Source organism: Sebastes fasciatus, chromosome 17 (genome assembly GCF_043250625.1).
Source record: "Sebastes fasciatus isolate fSebFas1 chromosome 17, fSebFas1.pri, whole genome shotgun sequence".
Lineage (NCBI taxonomy): Eukaryota > Metazoa > Chordata > Actinopteri > Perciformes > Sebastidae > Sebastes > Sebastes fasciatus.
This window is the reverse complement of record NC_133811.1, coordinates 11,539,754-11,553,757: the sequence shown is the minus strand read 5'-3', so window position 1 is coordinate 11,553,757 and position 14,004 is coordinate 11,539,754. Positions and strand designations below refer to the sequence as shown.

The 14,004-nt window shown below is 44.3% G+C and overlaps 1 protein-coding gene across 1 annotated transcript in view; it reads left to right on the top strand.

Annotated features, from left to right (window-relative positions):
* dlgap3 (discs, large (Drosophila) homolog-associated protein 3) overlaps nucleotides 1-12,454 on the top strand; it is a 134,548-nt gene extending 122,094 nt beyond the window's left edge. The window contains exons 5-14 of the mRNA XM_074613708.1: nucleotides 98-312; nucleotides 2,261-2,363; nucleotides 2,462-2,678; nucleotides 4,122-4,654; nucleotides 5,774-5,868; nucleotides 6,810-7,029; nucleotides 7,193-7,487; nucleotides 7,579-7,670; nucleotides 7,879-8,025; nucleotides 8,708-12,454. Coding sequence (XP_074469809.1) covers nucleotides 98-312; nucleotides 2,261-2,363; nucleotides 2,462-2,678; nucleotides 4,122-4,654; nucleotides 5,774-5,868; nucleotides 6,810-7,029; nucleotides 7,193-7,487; nucleotides 7,579-7,670; nucleotides 7,879-8,025; nucleotides 8,708-9,022 — 2,232 coding nt within the window. The 3' untranslated portion in view covers nucleotides 9,023-12,454. The remainder of the gene's footprint in view (nucleotides 1-97; nucleotides 313-2,260; nucleotides 2,364-2,461; nucleotides 2,679-4,121; nucleotides 4,655-5,773; nucleotides 5,869-6,809; nucleotides 7,030-7,192; nucleotides 7,488-7,578; nucleotides 7,671-7,878; nucleotides 8,026-8,707) is intronic.
* The last annotated feature ends 1,550 nt before the right edge of the window (nucleotides 12,455-14,004 follow it).

Here is a 14,004-nt window from a genome sequence, read left to right as displayed (position 1 = left end):
TGGTGGTACACTTATATACTCACTGTGTGTTGCAGATTAATCCTCCTCAGTCATTTTTATCTATGACTACGTGAATGTGACTGTGACTGTGTCTCAGGTCCCCTCAGAAGACTGGGGTGGTGGATATGGCGGCGGCGGTGCTGCAGACGGCGGAGGGGAGATCCCATGCCGTCGCATGCGGAGCGGCAGCTACATCAAGGCCATGGGCGATGATGACAGCGCGGACTCAGACTCCAGCCCAAAGGCCTCGCCCAAGTCCACCCTGATCGCCCAGAGGGACGCCTTCAGACGATCTATCAGCATGGATCAAAGGTCAAATGTCCCAAATAGAGTGTTTATATAAATGTTGAAAGAGCCTTCAGCTATGCACGCTGCTCTGCACAAAGCAATGCTCATACCCACTCCAGCCTGCCACTCTCTGGCCTTTATTATGCTACGTTAGCTGTAGTTAGATCACTAACATGTTTGCTCCATTCGAAAGCCACTGAAGGCATAATCTATTGTTGTTGATACAGTACATGACTTTAATATCCTTTCATTTTTGGCGTTAAGGTCCTGAGTTCAAGGGGTACATGATAAAGACAAAAAGTGTCACAATATATTCTGATTACAATACAACTCAAATTCATGTTCACCGCTTTGATTAAAATGTTTACATTGTATTTTAGAAAAAGAAAATCTACATTCTTACAAAAAAAACAAGAGTATATATTTTAAGTACTTAAAGGGGACACTCTAATAAACGCTTTATATTGCACTTTTCAGCCCAGTCTCACGGCAAAGCGTGTAATAGACCCGCCTTTCCACCAGAAGAAGTGTCAGCGTCACATTTTGTGTCGCCGAGATGTGAATATTACACGCTTTCATGAAGGTGCAGTGTTTTGTAGTGACGGTTGTCACGTGATGTTTGTCACGTGTTGTGTAGTGACAAAACTCTAACTTCAGAGCTAGTTATGTAGTATTTAAAGAGAGACCACTTATGGTGGGTGGATCAAACAAACACATGACTTTCCGGCGGGAGACCCATGTTTGAGACCGGTGTTTTGTTTTGCCAGATGGTGGCTTTTTTCACGTGTTTCCCGTACTGACATTACATTGTTTCCGTACGTGTTTTACTTAGTTTACATACTTATTCTAAGCCCAACCATGATGTTTTCCCTTAACCTAACTAAGTGGCTTTCTTGCCTGATCCTAAGTCAGTGACCATGAAGTTTTCCCAAGTCTGTGGTTTTGTTGCCCCCTGCTGGTACTGCATGTTAATACAGGCATGTAATATTCACGTCACCGCGAGGCAAAACGTGACAGTGACACGCTGTCCTCTGGTGGAGTCTATTCCACACTTTTACGTGATATCGGGTTGCGCTTGTATAAAATTGAGGCCCTCCAAAACCACTGGATCCTACGTTTCCCATAAAGCAACTCGATAGCACCTTTCATTAGACCCACCCTGCCTTGTAAATGCCCACCATGTCTCGCAAACTCGACACATTCAGTGTGTAATGGAAACCACACATGTGTGTAGTCTTTAATTAAGTTGGGATAATACACCCTGATGACATCATCTGGGGTTATTTTCTCAGACTTTAGAAAGCTCCCCCCGCAGTCACAGAGGATATATTATATAACTGTGTTCACAGGCTGAGTAAAATTGCATAACATCGGTGGAGTGCATCCGCGAACCACAGTAATTTGAGATGAGGATTTGGTCACAATATTGGTAGAGATAATAAGTGATAATGTTGAATTATTGCCCAACACTATAGTGCAGATAAAATCCAATCTGTTTATCACAAAAGCACAGTCAGGTAGCCAGTATAAAAAAAGAAATACAAGTAGCATCCATGTCCTTATAGTATGTAAGCTAGTGGATACTTTCATATAGGAAAGCTCCTTAACTGCACTTCTGTATAACCAACATGAAAAATACATTTACTCACATGCTTAGAATGATTTCACATAAAATAAATCAGAGTGATAATAAGATGCATTGCAGTTTTTCCCCATTTGACATGGGAATGCAGTATTACAACACTCAAAAATGCCTCCAGCTGGCACAGAGCATGACTCAGCGACATTTTATTTCATAGTTCTGGTGTTGGTTAACCCAATGTGTGTTGCTGCAGTCAGTTTTTGACAAAAATAGCACAGCTGAAGATTTAACAGCCAGAATATCATGTAAGTATACGAAATGTGTTGTCATACACTGCGGTTGTTGCAGTCATCAGAAATGCTGAATATATGTATTATTTGTTTAATTCAGGTACTCGTGTAAGCAGTGTACAGACTCCTACCCCAACAGCCGAACTACACCCAAAACTCAAACCCGCTCTCGTAGTTACACCCGCTCTTTGACCAGCTCACAGGTAATAACAAACAATCTGGTTTTTACTTGTGTGAATTATGTAATTTGTGTAGGTTTGGACTACAGCAATTTGTCTCTTCACAACCTCTCGTCCTTCAGCTGGGGGACACGTTGAACCGTCAGTTCGAGGCGGTGTGTGAGACCATGTTCGGGGAGGTGGAGTCTCAAGCCGTGGAGGCCCTGGACCTTCCAGGTGTGTTCCGCACTCGCAGCCACAGCTACGTCCGCGCCATCCAGGCCGGCTGTTCCCAGGACGACGACTGCCTCTCCGTCTTCTCCATGTCGGGCCCCCAGGGAAGCATCAAGGGCGGGGCCGGTGAGTGTGTGTGCGTGTGTGTGGTTTGGCGAACACCAATTGGTGTCTGCATGAGTGTCAGAAAGGATGTGTGGTTGCCTTTTTCATGTGGTGGCAACCTGGTGGGAGACACAGTAGGACAGCCAGTGTGGGAAGGAATTTTATGACAGCTTGTGTCTGCTTACCTCGACAAAACCACGTTTATGCACTCACACACAACCGCAAACCCAACACACACACCCTCATTCATTGCACAGCTGCGTGCAATGTGTGCAGCCATTTTTAATTTGTAACCTTTTTTTTCCTCCCTATTCCTTCAATCTCTATGATCTCACTTTTTCACCCCATCGTTCTGCAGCACTTTCCTTTGTGTACGCGTATATATGCGCGCACGCTATATAAGCATTGTGTATGTGTTATTGTGCATGCTCTTTGTTCTCTGTCATCTCTGTATCTCTCCCATCGCCCTCCACGGTGTGATTGCAGGTTTCTGTTTCTCAGTAATAGGTAGAGGAGCGCTCGTGATTATGATGATAGCTCAGTGTCTCCGGCTGCTTCTTTCTCTCTATCTATATGTCTACAGTATATGTCTCTTCTTTTGCCTTCTTACTCTCTATCACTCTTTATTTGAGTATTTCTGATCATTTTTTTTGTTTTATCTTTGCAATCATGCTCTTATTCAAGCCTGATATACAGTAAATCTGCAGTATTTGCAATAGTGTATGTGTGTGTGTGTGTGTGTACAGGAGACTGCAAAGCCACCTTGCAGGACTCAAATGTGTAAGCTAAAAGACCAGTAAATCCCCCCCAGATATTTACTAAAGCCTTTGTGACACATACAAACACACCTACATACATGCTTGCACACTTAGAGCTTCATGGTCAGGATCTTTGTAAACTGTGACAAGCTGGTTGGTGTTGAAGACGCTTTGTAAGAAACGCATTAAAGTTTGATCCTTTATTCACTGAAAATTAACTGTGTATACGCGCGTGCACGTGTATGTGTACGTCAGAACCAAGATGTGAGACCGAATCTGCACTTTCTCTCAGGAAATTGCTTTATCGTCCTAGGAAGCAGAGTTAACTTAGCTCAAGGGAAGAGGTTTTCTTTTGTCACTTCTGTCATGTCTGTCTTCTCCACCACGTTGCTCCCTGTCTCCCACTGAAATTCATACCAAAAGCAGATTTTTTGGCGAAAAGAAATAGTTCAGTTTATGAATCTTTCTGTCACATCTTGCATTTGGCATTATTATTTAATTTTTTTTTGTTGTTTTCTCTCCCCCTTCTCTCTGTATTTTTCTGTCAACAAATTCCCCTCCTTGTCTTTCATTTCACCTTCTCCTTCCAGTCTGTCCCTTTTGTAAGTATCCATGTCCCCTGCTCCCTGTTGATATAGTCCACTTTCTGCTCTTAACAGCCCACTATGCCTCTCTCTTCCTTTCTCCCCTTCTTCTGACACTTCAGTCTTTCCTTATCGTAAAGGTGCTCCTCCCCCACTCCCACCTCGCATGTCCAAGTCTTCGCTCTCGGTGCGAGCCCAGAGCAGCACCGAGTCCACCCAGGATGCCTACTTCAGCGGACCGCTGGCCTCGAGCTCAGGCCAGGGGCGTCCCAAGCAGCACAGCAACTCAGTGGACCTGGGAAGCTCCGACGGCCCCTCGGGTCGCTCCTCCAGAGGGGGCTACTACACCGCCACGGGCCCTGGACGTTCCCGACAGCACAGTAACTCGGCAGAGAGCCTAGACGGGGTCAGGGGGTCGCGGGAGCTGGTGCCCTACGGAGGGGGCCCGGGAGTCGGAGTGAGGGCCAAACACAGCAGCTCGGCTGACAGTCTGCTGGAGGGGCCACCCAGGCCGAGCAGGGAGAGGGACGGCAGGGTCGGGGGCAGCTTGGGGAAGTCGGTGTCTCTGCCTCAGAACAGCATAGTGCTGAGTAAAGCTGGGGGGCAGGACGACGGCCGTGGTGGGAGAAAGTGGAGGCCATCCATAGCAGTGCAGGTGGGAAAGGACATTTTACTCCATCAAAATAAAGCTGCAACTAACTTTATAAATTGTCATTTAGTTATTTAATTTTAGTCTACAACAGTGGTTCCCAACCTGGAGTTCGGGCCCCCCTTAGGGGGAGGCGCCAAAGATCACAGGGGGTGCGCCAGGATTTATCTGCTCTGAGGTTGTTAAAATTAGATATGCACATGTATAACTAAAATCATAATAACACACCTATAAAGCAAATATATAAAACTTTTTTAAAAAGATACAATTTTTGCTATTTAGTAGACCACCTTTTGTTTAAACCTTGTATTTCTGGAGGCTACACTAATATTATTAGTATTATATTATTTGTAGAATTAGATTCCAGTGGTGGCTGCGTAGGATTGTTTCCGACTCCTGTGATCCAAATATTTCAAAAAAGTCCAGAGTGTTGTTAAGTCCAAAAGTCAAAATGTATTGTAAAAAAAAAAAAATTCACAGCATGTTTTTATCTAACGAAATATTCAGCTTCAATCCATATTTGTTGGCGTTTAGCCTTTCAAAAACAACATTTACATTGCGGTCAAAAACCTATTTGCTCTCCTGCTTGCCACAAACAAAGGGAGACACACACTGACGAGTTATATTAACATTCAATTCAGTTATTATTTGATACACCGATTCACTTCATTCAAACTGAGGATTTTGTTCGAGGATTTGTAATTATTTTAAGGTATGAAATTTGTATTAGATACAAGTAGGGGGGCTTCAAGGAAAATAGGTTGGGAACCACTGGTTTACAAAATGTCAGAAAATAGTGAAAAATGTCCATCACAAGTCTTCAAGTTGCTTGGTTGGTGTGTCAAAACATATTGAATTTACAATGATATGCAGGTACATGTTAAATAAACACATTCCTTGTTTACATTTTGGCAAATACAGGAATATGCTGTCTTGCAGAGAGAAGATCGATACCACTCCCATGTCTGAGAGTGATGTCGATCTTCTCACCTGAGCTCCAAAGAATGAATGATTAATGAATGAAAATGTCTAACTAATAATTCCAGTTGACATCTTTAAAGTGGGTGTTTTAGCAAATATAAGCTGCGCTCTGATTGTGGTGCTTTGTCGCTTCTTCTGTTCCAGGTGGACAGCTCAGAGACTCTGTCAGATTCAGACGCAGACGGCAAAGCTCTCACCGAGGTCCACTCTATAGGAGTCCAAGTGGAAGATGACAAAAGGTAATGGAAATACAGTAACATCTAAGCAGGGAAAAAGTATTTATCCTTGAAATCTCTTCCCGACTTGAAGTGTGTTTATTTTTGCCTTAATTATAGACACAATCTAGCAAACTAAGATGTGCAGTTGTTTATTTGTTAATTTATCTTTTCCCCCAAAATATGTGGCTTCATCAAGAGCTTTTGGTCTTTGCACAGTAATTTATGTGAATAATTTTAATATGTAATTTTGAAAAAGCCTTCATCTCCTGGGCGCCCAGCAGTGCAGCCACCTATGGTTGATTTCGAGGCTGGATCCTATTATTTCATTTAACATTTCATCAGACATCACAGCTTGAACCCGGTAACACTTTGTTCCAAGAATGTCTTGTTTTTCGACTGTAACCATGACTACTGCAAATCATGCACTCGACATGACTTTCGCACATGATGCAGCCCTTCTCCTAATTATATCCAGCGTCGCTTACGGGTCAGATTCACACGCATCGCATGCGAGCGCTCGCAACATTGCCGAACCCCGAGCGAGTGTGTGATCATGCACCTGTTAACAATGTCCCCCACCTCCTGCGATCATTGAGGATGACAGTGTGACGTCGGGGGAAGAAAACAGAAGTGCGAGAACGGAAATCTGAGTCACACCTCACACCTAAACAGACAGCGAGGGAAAGGATGAGGGGAGGTGGGGTATAAACTTGAAATAGAGTAAACACTCATCACTGAGTCCATTGACATGACATTTGCACACACTGGTGTGTCATATGCCAAAGGATTAAGCAGGGCTTATCACAGCCGAGTGAGTAGTAGTGACTGCACTGACAGCGTGACTATCTTTGCTCCAATAGGAACGTGCAATTATTAAAAGAAAAAAATGATTTTTGCTTTTGCGTGCGATACTCTGACGTGACTGGATGGCTCTGGGCGTGCCGTGACTCCCTGTGTTGCAGGCGGGCTCGTTTCAAGCGCTCCAACAGCGTGACGGCGAGCGTGCAGGCCGACCTGGACCCCGAGGGCTTCCCCGGGCTCAGCATCGCCGTGCCAACCCAGGACAAGAGTCTCCAGTTTGGCTGTTCCTTCCAAAGGCACTCGTCAGAGCCGGAGTCAGCTAGCCAGTTCACCGAGTGCCACCGCACCGTCCACACACAGGGACAGTGGGCTTACAGAGAGGTAGGTCTGCAGTGATACGCTGTATCTTATCATTCATTAGTCAGTGGTCCAGTGTCCCCATACCTTATGGTCAAAACTAGACTAAGACATGAGGATTGAGGGTGAGGTATAAATTAATAATGGTCCAAATACCAAGTCCAACGGTTTCTTTTTGCTGTCCCAGGACTTTATCCAGGGTGGCTATACCACCGATGCCTGTCCAGCAGACCCACGGCCCCACCAGCACCCACACTTGCCTCCACGTTCCCACTCCCCTCTGCCCATCACCTCTGAGAGAGCTTGGGCGGGGACGCCGTCCCTAGAGGGCCCCCGGAGCCTGCCCGATTCGGGCCGGGCCTCGCCCTGCATGAGAGACGGGGAGTTCTTCTTACGCCTCCTGCAGACAGAGGTGGAGAGGATGGAGGGTTGGTGCCAGAACATGGAGAGAGAGGCGGAGGAGAACGAACTGCCGGAGGAGAGTGAGTTTGGGGAGGAGGATCGACAAAAAGGATCAACAATGAATGATTCGCTGATTTCTAAAAAATGACTTGTGTGCTGTTTCCTCTCTAGTTCTTGAGCTGATACGAAATGCGGTTGGCAGTGCCCAGATGCTCATGTCTCAGAAAGTCCAGCAGTTCTTCCGCCTCTGCCAACAAAGTGTGGTGAGTATGTGTGATTGCATGCAAAAGAAATGGCAACACACATTACATACGGCGCATGGTTTTGCTGAGATTCACTGAAGGCAAAATTAGCTTGGCTGCCAAAACACTTTCGCAAAAAATTGGTGCTATTTAATTTGTCGTCTTTCTCTCTTTCACAAAATCCTTGTCACCCATCACATGTCATGCACCCGTCTCCCCACTCACCCAGGACCCATCAGCGTACCCCCAGCCCACCTCTCAGGATCTGGCAGGCTTCTGGGACCTGCTCCAGCTCAACATAGAGGACGTCAGGGTCAAGTTTCAGGACCTCCAGAGGCTCAAGGACTCTGGTTGGAGGCTCCCACCTGAAAAGAAGGTGAGAGGCCCAGGGGTCCAAACAGCCCTGGTTTCCTTAAGGCACTCCCCCAGAGCTAAGATGGCAGTGTGCAGAAGAGTAGCGCAGATGGTCGTGCCCTCCAAGCCTTTGCAGGCTGTGAAAATACAGAACAGCAAGAGGAACTGAGCTGAGCTGCACACGAGACGGCGGAGTCTTAAACTGATAGAAATCTAAATGCATATCAGCTTTTCTTTTGCATTTATTGCAGCTGGCCAGAAGAAACTTGTCTGTTACATTATTGTCTATAAAGGTTAGGCTACTCACTGACATTCTTCTTGATAACAAACTAACAATTGTTTCTCTTTTCTTCTTTTTCTTTTTACATTATCTTTGTTTACCTTTTTCTTCTCCCATTTCATTTCCTTTTACCCGATGCCAATGCATGCTGAGATGCTTTTTTGCTTATTTTTTGTCAATTATGGTTATTTGTCTCTCATAATGTCTCGGTCCGTGATTCTTCCTCTCTTGAGTTTTACCCTTTTTGTTGTATGGTTTTGCTCTATGGTTTGTCATTCTTCTTTGTTTCTCCCGATATTTTTTTTGCATGGGATCCCTTTCGTACAACCATACAAAACCATTTTTTTTCCCACCACCCCGACACAATAAATCCACTGTCCGTTGTCATATTATATATATCTACGTCTCACCATTGCCGGGCTAGGAGGATAAGAAGCTTCCTCCTCCCTTACCAAAGAAGCCAGCAGGCGGGGTGAGTGGCAGCCTCCGGGCCGATAGCGTCGGGGATGTGGGCGCCGGAGGTGGAGGAGGTGGATCGGGAGGCCTGGTGGTGCCTCGCATTGGTGGACACACCCTACCCATCAGGGAGAAGTCCCTGGACCTCGGGGACCGTCAGAGGACAGAAGCGAGGAGGAGGCTGCTGCAGACCAAGCGCACCGCCTCCTTCAGGCAGAACTCGGCCACAGAGAGCGCAGACAGCATCGAGATCTACATCCCCGAAGCCCAGACTCGACTCTGAACACTGAGGTGTCTCCCACCCGCCTCCTCGCTCGCCATCAGCCCTGCGAAGCTGACCTGCACACTAATCTCAGTCTTTCTCTGAGCCTAGTTTTTGGATCCTCTGCAGGTCATCGCTGTTTATCCGCTATACCCTCCCATCACTTCACTTAACCACAACTGCAAATTCACTTCTCTTGCTCATTAAACAAGCAATGACAGCCATTTTAGTGTCTTGAAATTTGGACATTTTACTGACACAGAGGCCTCGACTTGAAGTGGTAGCTAGCGGACTTTTTTAAGAATTCTCTGAATTTCTTTTTGGCTGACAAACAAGAAACAGTCCACTTTTATAACGGTATAGTCAGCGGGAGGTTCACACAGTAGTAGCATGCCTGTGCGTGTTCACCTAGCACTTCTCCATCACTGAGAATAAAGGGCTTAACAGGCACAAAACCTCTGTGGAGAAGAGGAGATGACAGAATCTCCCTGTGGATCCTCCTGAATGCCATTTGCAACAGAATACGATAGAGCCACACTCTTCACCGATGCTACCAGTATGGATGAATAAACATGGATTCATTTCTCACCATCAGTTTAAATGCCCTTAAAGTCAGATGGTTGGCAATCCCCAAAGAGCAAGCATAGTCAGTCAGCTACAGCTGGCACTTTTCACCCAGGTGCCATCTGTCCACTCTGGCGCCCGGTCAAAGAATATGAAACTATTTTCTGTCTCTTTCCCCTCATTCCTCGCATCCCACGTATCCATCGACTACACACAGTGAAGCCGTTTGAATGTGCAAGTGCTATTTGTACATAGTGTGCACACTCATGTTTGCCAAAAGGAGCTTTTTTTGCGGTGTAGCATCACAGCCTTGACAGCTAGAGAGCATCACAAACAAACAGAAAAAACAGCTTTTTATGTAGTCTCTCTGAAGTTTCAAGTGTTCAGGGGTGGGGTTGCTGGGGATTTTTAGGGGAATATATTTTGGTGGCTTTTCAGGACTCTACTGAAGAAGGCCTCCATTTCACTGTGAGACTCTAGCACCACCAAGTGGTCAAATGAGGACCACCAACAGTGGTCCGTAGAGAGTTCTGTCCACCTCAGTCAGGAATTAACAGACGCCCTGATGAAACAGCCATGAAAGAAGATCACTTTCTTCATTACTTCCCCCGCCCCCCAGTTCTTTCCCCTCTCTTCTCTTGAATATTCGGAGTGGACTTTCACATGTAATTGCAAAGATAAAGCAGTGGATCACAAAGTAAAAAGAGGGGGAGAGCTGTCTTTAGCAGAATCCACTGGCCTAACTTGAAGTACAATCCTCTCCGTTTCACACGCCGCTGACGAAAGAGGGAATCTCTGAATCGAGGGAAAAACAAAAGGAGTCGTATTTAATGTAGCTCCCTCCAAAGCCTGTCCAAAGAGTCATCACAGAGAGGAAACCATCCGTTGTGAAATGATAGAAAAGAAGCAACATGATAGTTTTTGGTAATAATGATGAGATTAAGGATTATGAATGGACTTATACTGTATGTTTGTTGCACTATGTGCTCCTTTCCTTTCCTCTTTATTTACTTCTTGAAATCCACCCGCTTCGACTGTTATCAGGCCATTAAATAGGCGTTGTCAGTCACTATAAGCACCATAGATGTGGGTCAATAGGGGCCTACTATGCCTACTACATTGTGAAAGTGAAACTTAAAAGCAAAACGTTTTTACATGTTGTAAAACTGAATGAAACATCACGTTTTGAACACAAATAAAAAGGCTTCTTTAGGTTTAGGAAACAAAAAAATCATGTTTTGGGTTAAAATAACTACGAACACAAAGACAACTACACATTGTTGGTTTCACAAGGGATGCAAACTACGGTCTCCTGGATGAAAGTCCTGTGTTTTGTGTTCTGCTCCTGTCATAATTACTACGGTCGCTAGAGGTCGCTGTCGGGTTATTTTATACCTTCTTCGGTGATCTACCATGTGATTAGATGATAAAACCTACTAGTGGGTGTAGGACGCCCCTACTGACCCACATCTATGGGGCTTATAGCGACTGATAACGCCTATTTAATAGCGTGACAAGTCTTAATGGGCTGAAATCATACTATCTGGTGTTTCCACGGAAGAAAGTGTAGCATGATTTTAAAATCGTTGAAAGGAAGGGTCTTATTTATTTATGTCCAAACAGATATTTCTAATTTAAGTATTTTGTATGGATGGTGCATATAGTGCATATGTGTGTGTAGTGTGAATATGAAGGGCTGTGATGTGATGAAGCCCGGTGAAAAGTCCAAATTAGCTGTTTTAAAGACAAAAATCACAAACTATATGAATCTTTTAGCATGACCTGTTTGTTTGTTTTCTAACATTTGGGTGGAATGTGTTGGCAAAATGGGGATATTTTAATGGGAGATGTATATTTTATAATATAATCTACATTTCTAGATTAGTAGAGACTATTGAGTACAGTATATGTACAAAAACAGCATATATCAAATGTGAAATACTACAGTATTATTATGATAGATTATAGCATTGTGTGATACAGCTGTGTGGCATATCCAGACTCAGTACACGTTGAAAAATGAATTTCAAAATGATTATTATCTTCAGTTTGTGAGTGCTGGGTCAGGTTCACAGGGTATAACTGGCAAGAATTGCCAAGTATGATCCTCCTTAGGCCTACTGTATATCTGTCTGTGGTTCTAACAACATATACTGCTGTATCCCCTCCCCGTATCCCCCCTTTAGAGCCAACTACATGTGCCTAACCAGCTATATGTGGAGGTTTCCTTTGAACACAGTTTACAGTATATATATAGAGAAAGATGTGTAAATAGAAAAGTATCAAAAATCTGCAGAGAAATATTGTTAAAGAAAATGTTTTTATTGTACTTTGTCTCCCTCACTTTCACTTGCAATACACACGTAAGACTGGCAGATTTTGTCGATGTTAATACTGCATGTTTTATGTCGACCTCCTTTGAAAAATTTAGCAGAATCTCATTTTTGACTGATAAAAGCGAAGCAAATTTTGTAGCTTATAAACCGTTTTTTGTGATTGAAAAACAATTGACAGGATTTTACAATGAGTCATGCCTTTGTACAACGATTATATCCTTGGAGGACAATGATACTGGCAACCTTGAAACAGCTATTTTGATTTGAATCGCAACAGATCAATTTAACAACCTCCATGTAAAACAAGCTGCCCTGGCAATGAGAAAAAAAAAGGGCTGAGAATCAGACTCCATGTTTAATTCATTTTGCAGCAGTGTGGGTTGCAGAGCAGCCTTTTGATCCCCCATGTCCTCCTCCTCCTCTGTTACCCTCAAACTTGACAACATCTCAGTGGTGTTTGACACAGCCCTCATCGAACAAAGCACAAAGACCTGCTTTTATACTGTTACTCCACTGTGAAGGCCTCTTGACTCCACCCTCACACTCCTCAAACCTACACGCAGAGGGATGGCAAGGTATTTCCATTACGAGTCGGCCTTGAGGGGACACCAGGAATCAAAGAGGCTTTGTTGGATGTTTATCCACCGTAGCAACTTCTTCTTCTTCTTCGATTCTTGCTGGCTTTTCTCCTCTATACTTCTGATCACACGTTGAGGTGTTAGCCAGCCACCTTGCCTTGAAACAGGTCCATTGCAAACACATTTTTTGGTGGTTTGATTTCCATATTGTGCAGTATTTTACCCATCCATCTGTCCTATATCTTCACAGTATAAATACAGGAGCCTCAGCTAGAAATAGCACCTGGGTGTGTAGTCGTACAAACGTGATCTGAGCACTCACCAACACACCAGACAGACTACTATACGAACCCTTTCACCTCTTTCTAGAAGTGCATAAAAACCCCTCGTGGACAGCCAGACGGACAAGTCAACTCCGAGTACCTCAGTTTCTAGCAGCAGTGTCTCCAACCCCGACCCAGGCCTCTGTCCTCAGGGGATTCTCTAACGCCACACAACCGACGGACCCTGATAACACGGCACCGGATCAGTCCCGCAGGAATGTTGTCCATATTCTCTGAATGAACGGGGGAAATCATTTGATTCTCTAGCCATCCTCCAGTAGCCATTGTTCTGAGACTGGAGAGTGGCAGAAATCACAGGCAGTGAAAGAAATGGTGGTTGAGGTGAATTGTAGCCAATATGTGTGTGGGATGTATACTGTGCATCTGCAACAAAGTGGAGCAGGAGGGATGCTGTAGCAGCAGATTTGAGTTTTAGTTATGCAGACGTTTCTGAGAGGCCGAGCTGCTCTGGAGGAAAAAAAAGTAAAGTCACTGGTTGAGTTAAACCTCAGTGGGAGAATGCCAAGGACCTATTTCGTCTGCAGAGCTATGAGCTGTGGCTTCTGGTTCTATTACTCCCTGCAATATTTAAAACTGATCTAAAAAAATTTAGGAAATTGTCTTGTTTTATAGGGGCATTTGTTCGATGAACAATCACGGTCACCCCATGTTCTAGCAGTTGAATGCTTTTAACTAAGTGACAACAATAGGACATTTGGGGATAGTATCAGCAGTAACTTAATACAGTGGATCTCAACCTTTTCGAGTTGCAACCCCCAGAATAATCAGGTTGGTATTCGTTGTCAAATAACGCTGGATTACATGCATTGTTTCCTGTGAATCTCTTGTGCAATCCAGTCCAGTCCAATCCAGTGGTGGACCCCGCCACTAACATTGATAACTACTACATAGAAAAGGAATTACAGAATTCATGTCAAAAACGGGGTCTGATTTCATGAGAATATTAAGAATTATGTCTCTATATTTATACATTGTCCAGACTTCCTTATAGGTGCAGTGTGTAGGATCTGGTGACATCTAGTAGGTGAGGTTGCAGATTGCAACCAACATGGCGGCCGGCACCTTGAGGAGGGCCCGCTCCCTATTTAGATGCAAACGGCTCATTCTAAGCTAACAAAAAACCCAACGATTCTTATTTTCAGGTGATTATACACTAAACAAAACATACTTATTAATATTAT